We start from the raw sequence: 18,699 nt of genomic DNA on the forward strand, positions 1-18,699 counted from the left end.
AAATAAACATTGGTTAGAAAGGCGGGCTCCAATGTTGTTATAGATTCAGCTACTCGGAACAAGTTCCAAGTAGCACGGGCTATGGTGAGCCCGTAACTTACCTGGCACAGGAGCGGGGCAAGTAGCACGGGCTATGGTGAGCCCGTAGTGGACTTACCTGGCACAGGAGCGGGGCAAGTAGCACGGGCTATGGTGAGCCCGTAGTGGACTTACCTGGCACAGGAGCGGGTCAAGTAGCATGGGCTATGGTGAGCCCGTAGTGGACTTACCTGGCACAGGAGCGAGGCAAGTAGCACGGGCTATGGTGAGCCCGTAGTGGACTTACCTGGCACAGGAGCGGTGCAAGTAGCACGGGCTATGGTGAGCCCGTAGTGGACTTACCTGGCACAGGAGCGGGGCAAGTAGCACGGGCTATGGTGATCCCGTAGTGGACTTACCTGGCACAGGAGCGGGTCAAGTAGCACGGGCTATGGTGATCCCGTAGTGGACTTACCTGGCACAGGAGCGGTGCAAGTAGCACGGGCTATGGTGAGCCCGTAGTGGACTTACCTGGCACAGGAGCGGGGCAAGTAGCACGGGCTATGGTGAGCCCGTAGTGGACTTACCTGGCACAGGAGCGGGGCAAGTAGCACGGGCTATGGTGAGCCCGTAGTGGACTTACCTGGCACAGGAGCGGGGCAAGTAGCACGGGCTATGGTGAGCCCGTAGTGGACTTACCTGGCACAGGAGCGGGGCAAGTAGCACGGGCTATGGTGAGCCCGTAGTGGACTTACCTGGCACAGGAGCGGTGCCGAGTCCAAGAACTAATAACTCGAGTCTGCAGTTCCAAATAGTAAACACACAACACACACACACACACACCAGATTTAAAGTTCATTACCAATAATAAATAACAAAAAAAAAACACGTTTTAGAAAATGCTCAAATTAATACAATTCAAATTAATACAAACAATTCAAATTAATACAATGTGCATTTGATATACGGTTCAATACATTTTGATATGTGATTCTCGTCAATGATTGGACACTGCCATGGTCGCCGCAGCATGCCGGACTGGTCACTGGGGGATTATAAACATGTTATTTTTGGTTTTAACTCGTGGCCAAATCAGGCTTCATGCATAATGGAGTTTGATTCGTAACTAAAGACCTGCAAAATGGGTCGGGGAATATACCCGGGGAACACTGACTGGACCAGGTGAGATGGTGTCTGGGGGGTAAATCAACTCGTCGGCTCTATATATTAATTTATATTAATGTATATAGTAATTTATATAGTGATTTATTTCTCACGTTAATTTATTTCCATAGCGGACTGAATGATGTTTAACTTCCCACAAATCGCGTCTTACACATTCTGGGGGTTTATTAAATTACGTATATAGTCTAGTAATCATTTTTTTTGATTTGTAGGCGTTCACTACAGTACAAGACTACATATATTAGCAACAAAAAATTGAATTCAGCTTATCTGTATGGATGATTATGGCCTAGAGAACCACGTATGAACACGGATCAAACACCAGAGTCAATACTCCTCTTTTGGGTTATCTTGAGATGTCTTGAGGTTATCTTGAGATGATTTCGGGGCTTTAGTGTCCCCGCGGCCCGGTCCTCGACCAGGCCTCCACTCCCAGGAAGCAGCCCGTGACAGCTGACTAACACCCAGGTACCTATTTTACTGCTAGGTAACAGGGGCATAGGGTGAAAGAAGCTCTGCCCATTGTTTCTCGCCGGCGTCTGGGATCGAACCCAGGACCACAGGATCACAAATCCAGCGTGCTGTCCGCTCAGCAGACCGGCCTCTGGTGATAGTGCTGGAACTACCATCACTCCTTAATCTTTTCCTCTCTCTGATTCCTGCAGCTGCCTTCCCCTGACGGTGTACATGCCTTCTGGTCTCATTTCTCCCTGTCCCATCGTCACTACCTTACACTTGTTAGGATTAAATTCTAGCAACCCCTTCTGTTCCCACTCCTGTAGTTTGTCACGGTTATCTGTCTAACCTTCTGCAGTATCTCTCGGGTTTGTTACACCTCTTTAAGCTTTGCGTTGTCTGCAAACATTGACATGATTGAGGTCACTCCCTCGGAGAGGTCATTAGCGTAAATACGGAACCACGGGGTGCCAGGACCGACCCTTGGGGAACTCCACTCATTGTCTTCATCCAACACGAAGCCTCATTGCGACTCTGTTGTCTGTGTTGACTCACTGAAGAGCAGAGGTGCCATAGACACAATCAGAGAACACTGTATAAACATCAGAGGTCCGCGGTTGTTCAACATCCTCCCAGCAAGCATAAGAAATATTGCCGGAACAACCGTGGACATCTTCAAGAGGAAACTAGATTTATTCCTCCAAGGAGTGCCCGACCAACCGGGCTGTGGTGGGTATGTGGGCCTGCGGGGCCGCTCCAAGCAACAGCCTAGTGGACCAAACTCTCACAAGTCAAGCCTGGCCTCGGGCCGGGCTTGAGGAGTAGCAGAACTCCCAGAACCCCATCAATCAGGTATCAACCAGGTATCTCTCCTTCAGGTAATGCCTTACCAAGTTCAGTGTCGTCTTAGTGATCCCAGCTTGCCTCTCCTTCCTCAACACCAACCTCGCATGAGGCACACACTCAAATACTTGTCGACAAGCCAGGGAAACACAGTCTACCCAGCCTTCTTTGTCTTCACATTTTAGAAAACCTGTTAAAGACCTCGATCATTTTTGTCATGCATGACTTTCCTCTTCTAAATCCTTGCATGGTGGTACTGGTGGGGAGGAGGTGATGATATTGGATACACTAGCCTAAACTGCACATTATTTTCAGTACCTCGTTACACATCAACTTGGGAGTTATGTGACACTGGGGAGTTGTACATAATAATAATGTGTAGTAAGAAATAAGCTAGTAACGGCCCCATATGAGTGTGTGTGTATATATATATGACTTGATTGATGCGGTCCGCTACCTTCGAGTGACTACATCTGTATTTCAAATTGAATATGCCCACAATCCTAGTGAGTCTGACTGGCAAACTCTTCTTGCAAAGGATTTTCGGGATCAGCTATTTTGTTTTATCCTTATCACTGCTTTCGTAAATTGTATTTTTCTCAGGAAATGATTGTACTCAAACTACCCTTTCTCGTCACGGGAGAATTAAAGTGGCGGCGGATCGCGAGGCTGCCAATCAGAGACGCGGGGGATCGCGAGGCTGCCAATCAAAACACACGCCTGAAGGAGTTGCCAATCCCCACTTACAAGTCTCGTCTTATACTGGACTCGAGGAGAAGGAACATAAGGTGCTGCTTCCAGCTATTCCTCCCATAATATCATCCTCAGGACATTACATTTCTTGCAAAGATGAAAAGTTGGAGCAGCTCACCGTGGAGGGCGAGGGTGGGAGTGGGTGGAGGGCGAGGGTGGGAGTGGGAGAGGGAGTGGGTGGGAGTGGGTGGAGGGCGAGGGTGGGAGTGGGAGAGGGAGTGGGTGGGAGTGGGTGGAGGGCGAGGGTGGGAGTGGGAGAGGGAGTGGGTGGAGGGAGAGTTAACACCCACTAATGACCAAGCCGCCTAAAGGGATCTCTGAAAGAAAAGAGAACGCGATGGTGTAAGGAATTGACGGTGTGATCTTTATGTACAGCACTGGTGAGAGGGAGGGGGGGGCGACGGGGGGGGGCGGTAAGGGGGATGACGGGGGGGGGGTGATGGGGGGGAAGACGAAAGTGGTTATCTTACCTTGTGATGGTTTCGGGGCTCAACGTCCCCGCGGCCCGGTCGTCGACCGGGCCTCCTTGTTGCTGAACTGCTCAACCAGGCTGGTGGACGCGGCTGCTCGCAGCCTGACGTATGAGTCACGGCCTGGTTGATCAGGTATCCTTTGGAGGTTCTTATCCAGTTCTCTCTTGAACACTGTGAGAGGTCGGCCAGTTATGTCCCTTATGTGTAGTGGAAGCGTGTTGAACAGTCTCGGGCCTCTGATGTTGATAGTTCTCTCTTGAACACTGTGAGGGGTCGGCCAGTTATGTCCCTTATGTGTAGTGGAAGCGTGTTGAACAGTCTCGGGCCTCTGATGTTGATAGTTCTCTCTTGAACACTGTGAGGGGTCAGCCAGATATGCCCCTTATGTGTAGTGGAAGCGAGTTGAACAGTCTCGGGCCTCAGATGTTGATAGTTCTCTCTTGAACACTGTGAGGGGTCGGCCAGTTATGTCCCTTATGTGTAGTGGAAGCGTGTTGAACAGTCTCGGGCCTCTGATGTTGATAGAGTTCTCTCTTGAACACTCTGAGGGGTCGGCCAGTTATGTCCCTTATGTGTAGTGGAAGCGTGTTGAACAGTCTCGGGCCTCTGATGTTGATAGTTCTCTCTTGAACACTGTGAGGGGTCGGCCAGTTATGTCCCTTATGTGTAGTGGAAGCGTGTTGAACAGTCTCGGGCCTCTGATGTTGATAGTTCTCTCTTGAACACTGTGAGGGGTAAGCCAGTTATGTCCCTTATGTGTAGTGGAAGCGTGTTGAACAGTCTCGGGCCTCAGATGTTGATAGTTCTCTCTTGAACACTGTGAGGGGTCGGCCAGTTATGTCCCTTATGTGTAGTGGAAGCGTGTTGAACAGTCTCGGGCCTCTGATGTTGATAGTTCTCTCTTGAACACTGTGAGGGGTAAGCCAGTTATGTCCCTTATGTGTAGTGGAAGCGTGTTGAACAGTCTCGGGCCTCAGATGTTGATAGTTCTCTTTTGAACACTGTGAGGGGTCGGCCAGTTATGTCCCTTATGTGTAGTGGAAGCGTGTTGAACAGTCTCGGGCCTCTGATGTTGATAGTTCTCTCTTGAACACTGTGAGGGGTCAGCCAGATATGCCCCTTATGTGTAGTGGAAGCGAGTTGAACAGTCTCGGGCCTCTGATGTTGATAGTTCTCTCTTGAACACTGTGAGGGGTCGGCCAGTTATGTCCCTTATGTGTAGTGGAAGCGTGTTGAACAGTCTCGGGCCTCTGATGTTGATAGTTCTCTCTTGAACACTGTGAGGGGTCAGCCAGATATGCCCCTTATGTGTAGTGGAAGCGAGTTGAACAGTCTCGGGCCTCTGATGTTGATAGTTCTCTCTTGAACACTGTGAGGGGTCGGCCAGTTATGTCCCTTATGTGTAGTGGAAGCGTGTTGAACAGTCTCGGGCCTCTGATGTTGATAGAGTTCTCTCTTGAACACTCTGAGGGGTCGGCCAGTTATGTCCCTTATGTGTAGTGGAAGCGTGTTGAACAGTCTCGGGCCACTGATGTTGATAGTTCTCTCTTGAACACTGTGAGGGGTCGGCCAGTTATGCTCCTTATGTGTAGTGGAAGCGTGTTGAACAGTCTCGGGCCACTGATGTTGATAGTTCTCTCTTGAACACTGTGAGGGGTCGGCCAGTTATGTGTTGTGGAAGCGTGTTGAACAGTCTCGGGCCTCTGGTGTTGATAGTGTTCTCTCTCAGAGTACCTGTTGCACCTCTGCTCTTCAACGGGGGTATTCTGCACATCCTGCCATGCCTTCTGGTCTCATGTGGTGTTATTTCTGTGTGCAGGTTTGGGACCAGCTCCTCTACTATTTTCCACGTGTAAATTATTATGTATCTCTCCCGCCTGCGCTCAAGAGAATACAGATTAAGGCTCTTTCGTCAGTCCCAGTAGTTTAGATGTTTTACTGAGTGGATTCTAGCAGTAAAGGATCTCTGCACGCTCTCCAGGTCAGCAATTTCTCCAGTTTTGAAAGGTGCTGTCATTGTGCAGCAGTACTCCACTCTAGAGAGCACTAGCGTCTTGAAGAGTATCATCATCGGTATAGCATCTCTGGTGTGCAAAAGGTTCTTGTTATCCAACCTGTCATTTCTCGTGCAGTTGTGACGGCTACTTTATTGTGTTCTTTACCAGTCTTCTTTTCCCTTTTAACCTCATTATCCCCCTCCCTTTGATCCATTCCCTTTGCTCCTCTCCTTTCCATTCGCTTTTATTTCCTCCAATTCCCCAACATACATTACAGTCATTACATACACACGAGAATTTATCTTAATTCACTAAAACAGAACTTCAGGTTTAATAACTGGTTTGATAATTGCGTGTAGAATATGATTTAATGTGAAGATATATATGACTGAAGCATGTGTTCCCCCCCCCCTCCCCTCAGGCGTGAGCGGTGAGGGAGAAGGAGAGAGGTGAGAAAGGTGAGAGAGAGAGCGTCATCCCTCACAGCAAATCTCATCCCCTGGCCATGAAACTCCCGCCATCTTCACCTCGTCACGGGGACACCATACCATAGACCCACACCTGGTCCAGAATATCCCTGGTGTCTGAGGGACACCCCGCTCGAGCCCGGGCCCGCGGGTCTTGGCCACGACAGGCACCGGCAGTCGTCGCTAAGATGACCAAGGACACGCCAGACCACCTTGTCCTGACCACCAGGAACCTGACGGTCAGCCAGTAATTGAGTCATTAGTGGAGTTCGCGCCTTGCCGAAGGTGGGACGCCGGACAGTGCTGCCATCTACCGTGTTATAATCACTTAGTTTTACCCGCAACTGATCGCACATTAACCCAATATTAAGCCTTAGAAAAGCTGTTCAGTGTCGTGTAACAGTAAATATATATACAGTAATTATACCTCGGGATTATACCCATAAAATATATCAAAATATCATTAATACAACTTTACTATATTGCCAAAAAGATAATAATTTCTAGTGTGATAAAGTGACATAGAAGACACACATTGAGGAGACGTGTGTGTGTGTGTGTGTGGAGGACCATCTTGAGCAGCTCACCATGAGGGAGCACGTCATGTCGTCCCTCGTCACCATCCTCGTCGTCCTCCTCCTCACCATCCACAAGGTAATGTTACTTTACACTTCACACATAAGCAGCTATTTGAAGTGTGTGCACGTCCCTCGCGTGAGCACGTCCCTGTCATGTGCACGTCCCTGGCGTGTGCACGTCCCTGGCGTGTGCACGTCCCTGGTGTGTGCACGTCCCTGGCGTGTGCACGTCACTGGCGTGTGCACGTCCCTGGCGTGTGCACGTCCCTGGCGTGTGCACGTCACTGGCGTGTGCACGTCACTGGCGTGTGCACGTCACTGGCGTGTGCACGTCACTGGCGTGTGCACGTCCCTGGTGTGTGCACGTCACTGGCGTGTGCACGTCCCTGGCGTGTGCACGTCACTGGCGTGTGCACGTCACTGGCGTGTGCACGTCACTGGCGTGTGCACGTCCCTGGTGTGTTCACGTCACTGGCGTGTGCACGTCCCTGGCGTGTGCACGTCCCTGGCGTGTGCACGTCACTGGCGTGTGCACGTCCCTGGCGTGTGCACGTCCCTGGCGTGTGCACGTCACTGGCGTGTGCACGTCACTGGCGTGTGCACGTCCCTGGCGTGTGCACGTCCCTGGCGTATGCACGTCCTTGGTGTGTGCACGTCCCTGGCGTGTGCACGTCCCTGGCGTGTGCACGTCACTGGCGTGTGCACGTCCCTGGCGTGTGCACGTCATTGGCGTGTGCACGTCACTGGCGTGTGCACGTCCCTGGCGTGTGCACGTCACTGGCGTGTGCACGTCACTGGCGTGTGCACGTCACTGGCGTGTGCACGTCACTAGAGGTGAGTTTCCATGGCTGAGGCTGGGACACCTCGACCATGTTGTGCTCCAGTCTTCAGGATTTTAATATATTTATTTCAGAATGTTCTAACTTACTCTCACTAGTACAGTATTGTTCCTCTGACACCACCACACCTGTCCCCCTGACACCACCACACCTGTCCCCCTGACACCACCATACCTGTCCCTCTGACACCACCACACCTGTCCCTCTGACACCACCACACCTGTCCCTCTGACACCACCACACCTGTCCCCCTGACACCACCACACCTGTCCCTCTGACACCACCACACCTGTCCCCCTGACACCACCACACCTGTCCCTCTGACACCACCACACCTGTCCCCCTGACACCACCACACCTGTCCCCCTGACACCACCACACCTGTCCCCCTGACACCACCACACCTGCCCCCCTGACACCACCACACCTGTCCCCCTGACACCACCACACCTGTCCCCCTGACACCACCACACCTGCCCCCCTGACACCACCACACCTGTCCCCCTGACACCACCACACCTGTCCCCCTGACACCACCACACCTGTCCCTCTGACACCACCACACCTGTCCCCCTGACACCACCACACCTGTCCCTCTGACACCACCACACCTCCCTGTCCCCCTGACACCACCACACCTGACCCCCTGACACCACCACACCTGTCCCTCTGACACCACCACACCTGTCCCCCTGACACCACCACACCTGTCCCTCTGACACCACCACACCTGTCCCTCTGACACCACCACACCTGTCCCTCTGACACCACCACACCTGTCCCCATGACACCACCACACCTGTCCCTCTGACACCACCACACCTGCCCCCCTGACACCACCACACCTGTCCCCCTGACACCACCACACCTGTCCCCCTGACACCACCACACCTGTCCCTCTGACACCACCACACCTGTCCCCCTGACACCACCACACCTGTCCCTCTGACACCACCACACCTCCCTGTCCCCCTGACACCACCACACCTGTCCCCCTGACACCACCACACCTGTCCCCTGACACCACCACACCTGTCCCCCTGACACCACCACACCTGTCCCTCTGACACCACCACACCTCCCTGTCCCCCTGACACCACCACACCTCTCCCCCTGACACCACCACACCTGTCCCCCTGACACCACCACACCTGCCCCCCTGACACCACCACACCTGTCCCTCTGACACCACCACACCTCCCTGTCCCCCTGACACCACCACACCTGTCCCCCTGACACCACCACACCTGTCCCCCTGACACCACCACACCTGTCCCCCTGACACCACCACACCTGCCCCCCTGACACCACCACACCTGTCCCTCTGACACCACCACACCTCCCTGTCCCCCTGACACCACCACACCTGTCCCCCTGACACCACCACACCTGTCCCCCTGACACCACCACACCTGCCCCCCTGACACCACCACACCTGTCCCTCTGACACCACCACACCTCCCTGTCCCCCTGACACCACCACACCTGTCCCCCTGACACCACCACACCTGTCCCCCTGACACCACCACACCTGTCCCCCTGACACCACCACACCTGTCCCTCTGACACCACCACACCTGTCCCCCTGACACCACTACACCTGTCCCCCTGACACCACCACACCTGTCCCCCTGACACCACCACACCTGCCCCCCTGACACCACCACACCTGTCCCTCTGACACCACCACACCTCCCTGTCCCCCTGACACCACCACACTTGTCCCCCTGACACCACCACACCTGTCCCCCTGACACCACCACACCTGTCCCTCTGACACCACCACACCTCCCTGTCCCCCTGACACCACCACACCTGTCCCCCTGACACCACCACACCTGTCCCCCTGACACCACCACACCTGTCCCCCTGACACCACCACACCTGCCCCCCTGACACCACCACATCTGTCCCTCTGACACCACCACACCTCCCTGCCCCCCTGACACCACCACACCTGTCCCCCTGACACCACCACACCTGTCCCTCTGACACCACCACACCTGTCCCCCTGACACCACCACACCTGTCCCCGACACCACCACACCTGTCCCCCTGACACCACCACACCTGTCGCTCTGACACCACCACACCTGTCCCCCTGACACCACCACACCTGCCCCCCTGATACCACCACACCTGTCCCCCTGACACCACCACACCTGTCCCCCTGACACCACCACACCTGTCCCCCTGACACCACCACACCTGTCCCCCTGACACCACCACACCTGTCCCCCTGACACCACCACACCTGTCCCTCTGACACCACCACACCTGTCCCCCTGACACCACCACACCTGTCCCCGACACCACCACACCTGTCCCCCTGACACCACCACACCTGTCCCCCTGACACCACCACACCTGTCCCCCTGACACCACCACACCTGCCCCCCTGACACCACCACACCTGTCCCCCTGACACCACCACACCTGTCCCCTTGACACCACCACACCTGCCCCCCTGACACCACCACACCTGCCCCCCTGACACCACCACACCTGCCCCCCTGACACCACCACACCTGTCCCCCTGACACCACCACACCTGCCCCCCTGACACCACCACACCTGTCCCCCTGACACCACCACACCTGCCCCCCTGACACCACCACACCTGCCCCCCTGACACCACCACACCTGCCCCCCTGACACCACCACACCTGCCCCCCTGACACCACCACACCTGTCCCCCTGACACCACCACACCTGTCCCCCTGACACCACCACACCTGTTGATTCATTCCACCACACAAAAATAAGTTACAAACGCGAGAAGCACAACAAACAAACAAACAAACAACGGAGCGTCCAACTGTATATCGCACAAATTGCTGATCATTCAAGCCGCGGAGTGTTGACCCGGACGCCATACGAGCTAATAGGGGCCAACATTGTGTGTTGTTGTGTACGCAATTACCTGACGCGGCGACAGCCTGGCGCATCAGCTGTCAGCACAAAAGAAGGGTAAAGGGGGGGGGGGTAGGGGGAGGGGAGGGGTAGGGGGGAAGAGGAGGGGGTAGGGGGAGGGGAGGGGTAGGGAGGAAGAGGAGGGGGTATGGGGGAGGGGGGAGGGTTGTCACCTTGAAGTTACCTTGAGGTGTTTTCCGGGGCTTAGCGTCCCCGCGGCCCGGTCGTCGACCAGGCTTCCTTGGTTGCTGGACTGGTGTCAACCAGGCTGTTGGACGCGGCTGCTCGCAGCCTGACGTATGAGTCACGGCCTGGTTGATCAGGTATCCTTTGGAGGTGCTTATCCAGTTCTCTCTTGAACACTGTGAGGGGTCGGCCAGTTATGTGTAGTGGAAGCGTGTTGAACAGTCTCGGGCCTCTGATGTTGATAGTTCTCTCTTGAACACTGTGAGGGGTCGGCCAGTTATGTCCCTTATGTGTAGTGGAAGCGTGTTGAACAGTCTCGGGCCTCTGATGTTGATAGTTCTCTCTTGAACACTGTGAGGGGTCGGCCAGTTATGTCCCTTATGTGTAGTGGAAGCGTGTTGAACAGTCTCGGGCCTTTGATGTTGATAGTTCTCTCTTGAACACTGTGAGGGGTCGGCCAGTTATGTCCCTTATGTGTAGTGGAAGCGTGTTGAACAGTCTCGGGCCTTTGATGTTGATAGTTCTCTCTTGAACACTGTGAGGGGTCGGCCAGTTATGTCCCTTATGTGTAGTGGAAGCGTGTTGAACAGTCTCGGGCCTTTGATGTTGATATTTCTCTCTTTAACACTGTGAGGGGTCGGCCAGTTATGTCCCTTATGTGTAGTGGAAGCGTGTTGAACAGTCTCGGGCCTCTGATGTTGATAGTTCTCTCTTGAACACTGTGAGGGGTCGGCCAGTTATGTCCCTTATGTGTAGTGGAAGCGTGTTGAACAGTCTCGGGCCTCTGATGTTGATAGTTCTCTCTTGAACACTGTGAGGGGTCGGCCAGTTATGTCCCTTATGTGTAGTGGAAGCGTGTTGAACAGTCTCGGGCCTTTGATGTTGATAGTTCTCTCTTGAACACTGTGAGGGGTCGGCCAGTTATGTCCCTTATGTGTAGTGGAAGCGTGTTGAACAATCTCGGGCCTTTGATGTTGATAGTTCTCTCTTGAACACTGTGAGGGGTCGGCCAGTTATGTCCCTTATGTGTAGTGGAAGCGTGTTGAACAGTCTCGGGCCTTTGATGTTGATATTTCTCTCTTTAACACTGTGAGGGGTCGGCCAGTTATGTCCCTTATGTGTAGTGGAAGCGTGTTGAACAGTCTCGGGCCTCTGATGTTGATAGTTCTCTCTTGAACACTGTGAGGGGTCGGCCAGTTATGTCCCTTATGTGTAGTGGAAGCGTGTTGAACAGTCTCGGGCCTCTGATGTTGATAGTTCTCTCTTGAACACTGTGAGGGGTCGGCCAGTTATGTCCCTTATGTGTAGTGGAAGCGTGTTGAACAGTCTCGGGCCTCTGATGTTGATAGTTCTCTCTTGAACACTGTGAGGGGTCGGCCAGTTATGCCCCTTATGTGTAGTGGAAGCGTGTTGAACAGTCTCGGGCCTCTGATGTTGATAGTTCTCTCTCTCTCAGAGTACCTGTTGCACCTCTGCTCTTCAACAGGGGTCCTTTTATGGAGGTCCCATATAATATGGTTTAAAACAGCAATGATCACCACCCCTCATGTAAGGTAGAGAAAAAATACCTTACCACTGGTGAGGAGGTGAGGCATCTCTAGGTGGTGAGTGAGGCGCGCTCGGCACCTCACCTCACCTCCCCACGCCCCCCCCCCCCCACAGCCTGCGGGCTACTCAGGAATTTACTCAGTAAAGACTCCGTGAATGGTGCTTCCTGTCTCATTATTCAGTAGTTGTGGAAAATGTCGTAGAAGTGACAGGATGGTGACAGCAGGAATATTTAAAGTAATTAACAGCTAGAGTCACTCTACTCCTACTCTCTCTCTCTCTCTCTCTCTCTCTCTCTCTCTCTCTCTCTCTCTCTCTCTCTCTCTCTCTCTCTCTCTCTCTCTCTCTCTCTCTCTCTCTCTCTCTCTTCTCTCTCTCTCTCTTCTCTCTCTCTCTTCTCTCTCTCTCTCTCCACTTCTCTCTTCCTACTCCTACTTTCTTCCTACCTCCTTCCTCATCCTCACCCCTACCTCTCTCTCTCTACCTCAATTCATCCTTCCATGTCCCCCATTTTCCACCCTTTCTACCTTCTCATTTACTCCTCCTCCCCCTTCATCTCCTCCTCACTTATTCCTGCCTTCCTCAGATTACTTCTCACCACCATTACAGACCAAATTTAATGTGTTACAATAACTAGTGGAGTTATCAAGAGTTACTTGGTAAACATAGGGGTTTACAATGTTCAGTTATCACGGGTATAGTGTAAAGCAGACAGTTTACACAGTAAACTATGACAAATGAACAAATCCGCGAGGGCCGTGACGAGGATTCGAACCTGCGTCCGGGAGCATCCCAGACACTGCCTTAATCGACTGAGCTTCGACAGGGTTAAAAAGAGCTGAAACCGAAGTTCTACTGAACTTACCGTATCCCGCAGCCTCTCCGAGGCACATATCAGGATTTTACACAACTCCCCCCTGCACCCGAGCTGTGTCAATAGGCCGTTCTCCCTCTTCGTCCTCCCTTACAGCATTACACCATTCATACATTACATCATTCGAATCCTCGTCACGGCCCTTGTGGATTTGTTCATTTGATGTATCACGTTAGTGTGATCTCTGTGTGTACCTACCTTGAGGTTACCTTGAGGTGCTTCCGGGGCTTAGTGTCCCCGCGGCCCGGTCGTCGACCAGGCCTCCTGGTTGCTGGACTGATCAACCAGGCTGTTGGACGCGGCTGCTCGCAGCCCGACGTATGAGTCACAGCCTGGTTGATCAGGTATCCTTTGGAGGATACTATGACAAAGTTAATAATCACGTAGACCACTCTAACATCCACAGCCTTTAATTCCTCACATATGTAAATAAATTGTTATGATTCTAACTGGAAATAAACAGGTTCTCAGCAGGGGGGGGGGGAGGGGAGTTACCAGGTGGGGGAAAACGCCAAGCCACTGCGACTATACCGCACTTGGAAGGAGCGCAGCTTCGCAGAGGTAAACAAAAATATTGTTCTTTTAGGAAATTAAATTAGTTCTTTTAAAAATGAGTTATTAAAGTTATAATATAAAAATGAGTTATTAAATATTAACATTAAGTAATTAAAATTAGTTCTTCTAGGAAATTAAAATTAGTTCTTTTACGAAATTAAAATTAGTTCTTTTAGGAAATTAAAATTAGTTCTTTTAGGAAATTATAATTAGTTCTTTTACGAAATTAAAATTATTTCTTTTAGGAAATTAAAATTAGTTCTTTTAGGAAATTAAAATGAGTTCTTTCAGGAAATTAAAATTAGTTCTTTTAGGAAATTAAAATGAGTTCTTTTAGGGAATTAAAATGAGTTCTTTTAGGGAATTAAAATGAGTTCTTTTAGGAAATTAAAATGAGTTCTTTTAGGAAATAAAAATGAGTTCTTTTAGGAAATAAAAATGAGTTCTTTTAGGAAATTAAAATGAGTTCTTTTAGGAAATTAAAATGAGTTCTTTTAGGAAATTAAAATGAGTTCTTTTAGGAAATTAAAATGAGTTCTTTTAGGAAATTAAAATGAGTTCTTTTACGAAATTAAAATTAGTTCTTTTAGGAAATTAAAATGAGTTCTTTCAGGAAATTAAAATTAGTTCTTTTAGGAAACTAAAATGAGTTCTTTTAGGGAATTAAAATGAGTTCTTTTAGGGAATTAAAATGAGTTCTTTTAGGAAATTAAAATGAGTTCTTTTAGGAAATAGAAATGAGTTCTTTTAGGAAATTAAAATGAGTTCTTTTAGGAAATTAAAATGAGTTCTTTTAGGAAATTAAAATTAGTTTTTTTAGGAAGTTATAATTAGTTCTTTTAGGAAAATAAAATGAGTTCTTTTAGGAAATAAAAATGAGTTCTTTTAGGAAATTAAAATGAGTTCTTTTACGAAATTAAAATGAGTTCTTTTAGGATTTTAAAATGAGTTCTTTTAGGAAATAGAAATGAGTTCTTTTAGGAAATTAAAATGAGTTCTTTTAGGAAATAAAAATGAGTTCTTTTAGGAAATTAAAATGAGTTCTTTTAGGATATTAAAATGAGTTCTTTTAGGGAATTAAAATGAGTTCTTTTAGGAAATTAAAATGAGTTCTTTTAGGAAATTAAAATTAGTTCTTTTAGGAAATTAAAATTAGTTCTTTTAGGAAATTAAAATTAGTTCTTTTACGAAATTAAAATTAGTTCTTTTAGGAAATTAAAATGAGTTTTTTTAGGAAACTAAAATGAGTTCTTTTAGGAAATTAAAATGAGTTCTTTTAGGGAATTAAAATGAGTTCTTTTAGGGAATTAAAATGAGTTCTTTTAGGAAATTAAAATGAGTTCTTTTAGGAAATAAAAATGAGTTCTTTTAGGAAATAAAAATGAGTTCTTTTAGGAAATTAAAATGAGTTCTTTTAGGAAATTAAAATCAGTTCTTTTAGGAAATTAAAATGAGTTCTTTTAGGAAATTAAAATGAGTTCTTTTAGGAAATTAAAATGAGTTCTTTTACGAAATTAAAATTAGTTCTTTTAGGAAATTAAAATGAGTTCTTTCAGGAAATTAAAATTAGTTCTTTTAGGAAACTAAAATGAGTTCTTTTAGGGAATTAAAATGAGTTCTTTTAGGGAATTAAAATGAGTTCTTTTAGGAAATTAAAATGAGTTCTTTTAGGAAATAGAAATGAGTTCTTTTAGGAAATTAAAATGAGTTCTTTTAGGAAATTAAAATGAGTTCTTTTAGGAAATTAAAATTAGTTTTTTTAGGAAGTTATAATTAGTTCTTTTAGGAAATTAAAAATGAGTTCTTTTAGGAAATAAAAATGAGTTCTTTTAGGAAATTAAAATGAGTTCTTTTACGAAATTAAAATGAGTTCTTTTAGGATTTTAAAATGAGTTCTTTTAGGAAATAGAAATGAGTTCTTTTAGGAAATTAAAATGAGTTCTTTTAGGAAATAAAAATGAGTTCTTTTAGGAAATTAAAATGAGTTCTTTTAGGATATTAAAATGAGTTCTTTTAGGGAATTAAAATGAGTTCTTTTAGGAAATTAAAATGAGTTCTTTTAGGAAATTAAAATTAGTTCTTTTAGGAAATTAAAATTAGTTCTTTTAGGAAATTAAAATTAGTTCTTTTACGAAATTAAAATTAGTTCTTTTAGGAAATTAAAATGAGTTTTTTTAGGAAACTAAAATGAGTTCTTTTAGGAAATTAAAATTAGTTTTTTTAGGAAGTTATAATTAGTTCTTTTAGGAAATTAAAATTAGTTTTTTTAGGAAGTTATAATTAGTTCTTTTAGGAAATTAAAATTAATTCTTTTAGGAAATTAAAATTAATTCTTTTAGGAAATTAAAATTAATTCTTTTAGGAAATTAAAATTAATTCTTTTAGGAAATTAAAATTAATTCTTTTAGGAAATTAAAATTAATTCTTTTAGGAAATTAAATGCGATTCACAGAAGTGAGTCCAGTTGTGAAAATAGCGCTACTCTCCACATAAGTAAACCCGTTGCTTATCTTAAAAGACTACACGTGTGGTCAGTCTCAAACCCAACGTTGATAAAACATTATACTCTTGTTGTTGTTATAGCTTCAGCTACTCTGAACAAGCTCCAAGTAGCACGGGCTATGGTGAGCCCGTAATACATTATACGTAAAAGGTTTGTAACCAGTTTATCACGACTAACTTGCTGAGCTAAATGAATTATGAGCCCATTATGTGCCTCTGTACCGTTTTCCTCCTGCCCACAGGATGAGTCAACCCGTTCTCGCACTTTCGTACAGTCAATATTGACTTATTAAATAAGTGCATATGTGACATACTCATTTATTGTGAATATTTTAGTTTACCTTGAAATGCTTCATAGAAAACACCGACCTTACCTAACCTTCTTAGTATGCTAAGATGAGCATCTTATTGCTTCTTAATTACAATTATTACTTAACCTATTATAGGTATAGGTTAAGTAATAATTGTAATTACGAAGCAATAAGATGCTTATCTTAAAATACTAAAAAAGTTAGGTAAGGTCGGTATTTTCTATGAAACTTTTCAAGGAAACTAAAATATTCACAATAAATTATTATGTCACATATGCACTTATTTAATAAGTCAATATTGACTGTACGAAAGTGCGAGAACGGGTTGGATGGGTATGGGGGGCATAATACATGAACTATACTAACTTGCATCGTGTGTGTGGGTGATTCGGCTGTAAGGGCGTAGTGACGACCATGGGAGAGGGGAAGGCTGACAGCTTCACAGTATCGTAATACTGTCGAGTCTTGGGATTACTTAGACAGGTCAGGTGGGATGGTCTAGCTTCTAAGTGGGCAGAAGTACTCCAAATTTGATGCTTGTCAAGTCGTAAGAACAGGCTGAAGGCGTTGTGTTAGTGGGGGGTGTTGATAGCCGCGTAACACTGTGGTGGGGGTGTTGACAGCCCCGTAACACTGTGGTGGGAGTGTTGACAGACCCATAACACTGTGGTGGGGGTGTTGACAGCACCATAACACTGTGGTGGGAGTGTTGACAGACCCATAACACTGTGGTGGAAGTGTTGACAGCCCCCATAACACTGTGGTGGGAGTGTTGACAGCCCCATAACACTGTGGTGGAGGGTGTTGACAGCACCATAACACTGTGGTGGGAGTGTTGACAGCCCCATAACACTGTGGTGGGAGTGTTGACAGACCCATAACACTGTGGTGGGAGTGTTGACAGCCCCATAACACTGTGGTGGGAGTGTTGACAGCCCCATAACACTGTGGTGGGAGTGTTGACAGCCCCATAACACTGTGGTGGGAGTGTTGACAGCCCCATAACACTGTGGTGGGGGTGTTGACAGCCCCCATAACACTGTGGTGGGAGTGTTGACAGACCCATAACACTGTGGTGTAAGTGTTGACAGCCCCATAACACTGTGGTGTAAGTGTTGACAGCACCATAACACTGTGGTGGGAGTGTTGACAGCCCCGTAACACTGTGGTGCAAATGTTGACAGACCCATAACACTGTGGTGGGGGTGTTGACAGCACCATAACACTGTGGTGGGAGTGTTGACAGCCCCATAACACTGTGGTGGGAGTGTTGACAGCCCCATAACACTGTGGTGGGAGTGTTGACAGCCCCATAACACTGTGGTGGGAGTGTTGACAGCCCCATAACACTGTGGTGGGGGTGTTGACAGCCCCCATAACACTGTGGTGGGAGTGTTGACAGACCCATAACACTGTGGTGTAAGTGTTGACAGCCCCATAACACTGTGGTGGGGGGTGTTGACAGCACCATAACACTGTGGTGGGAGTGTTGACAGCCCCGTAACACTGTGGTGCAAATGTTGACAGACCCATAACACTGTGGTGGGGGTGTTGACAGCACCATAACACTGTGGTGGGAGTGTTGACAGACCCATAACACTGTGGTGTAAGTGTTGACAGCCCCATAACACTGTGGTGGGGGTGTTGACAGCACCATAACACTGTGGTGGGAGTGTTGACAGCCCCGTAACACTGTGGTGCAAATGTTGACAGACCCTTAACACTGGTGGGAGTGTTGACAGCCCCGTAACACTGTGGTGGGAGTGTTGACAGCCGCGTAACACTGTGGTGGGTGTTGACAGCAGCATAACACTGTAGTGGGGGTGTTGACAGCCCCATAACACTGTGGTGGGGGTGTTGACAGCCCCATAACACTGTGGTGGGGGTGTTGACAGACCCATAACACTGTGGTGGGGGTGTTGACAGCCCCATAACACTGAGGTCGGGGTGTTGACAGCCCCATAACACTGTGGTGGGAGTGTTAACAGCCCCATAACACTGTGGTACGGGTGTTGACAGCCCCATAACACTGTGGTGGGGGTGTTGACAGCCCCATATCACTGTGGTAGGGGTGTTGACAGACCCATAACACTGTGGAGGAAGTGTTGACAGCCCCGTAACACTGTAGTAGGAGTGTTGACAGCCCCGTAACACTGTGGTGGGGGTGTTGACAGCCCCATAACACTGTGGTAGGGGTGTTG

General features: G+C 48.3%; 2 protein-coding genes across 2 annotated transcripts in view; one reads left to right on the forward strand and one right to left on the reverse strand.

Annotated features, from left to right (window-relative positions):
- Plod (procollagen lysyl hydroxylase) overlaps positions 1–18,699 on the reverse strand; it is a 310,319-nt gene that overhangs the window by 41,624 nt on the left and 249,996 nt on the right. The gene's annotated exons all lie outside the window — the stretch shown is intronic.
- LOC123760203 (immunoglobulin domain-containing protein oig-4) overlaps positions 1–18,699 on the forward strand; it is a 103,797-nt gene that overhangs the window by 17,025 nt on the left and 68,073 nt on the right. Inside the window, exon 2 of the mRNA XM_045745714.2 lies at positions 6,147–6,846. Coding sequence (XP_045601670.2) covers positions 6,781–6,846 — 66 coding nt within the window. The 5' untranslated portion in view covers positions 6,147–6,780. The remainder of the gene's footprint in view (positions 1–6,146; positions 6,847–18,699) is intronic.

Source organism: Procambarus clarkii, chromosome 22 (assembly GCF_040958095.1).
Source record: "Procambarus clarkii isolate CNS0578487 chromosome 22, FALCON_Pclarkii_2.0, whole genome shotgun sequence".
Lineage (NCBI taxonomy): Eukaryota > Metazoa > Arthropoda > Malacostraca > Decapoda > Cambaridae > Procambarus > Procambarus clarkii.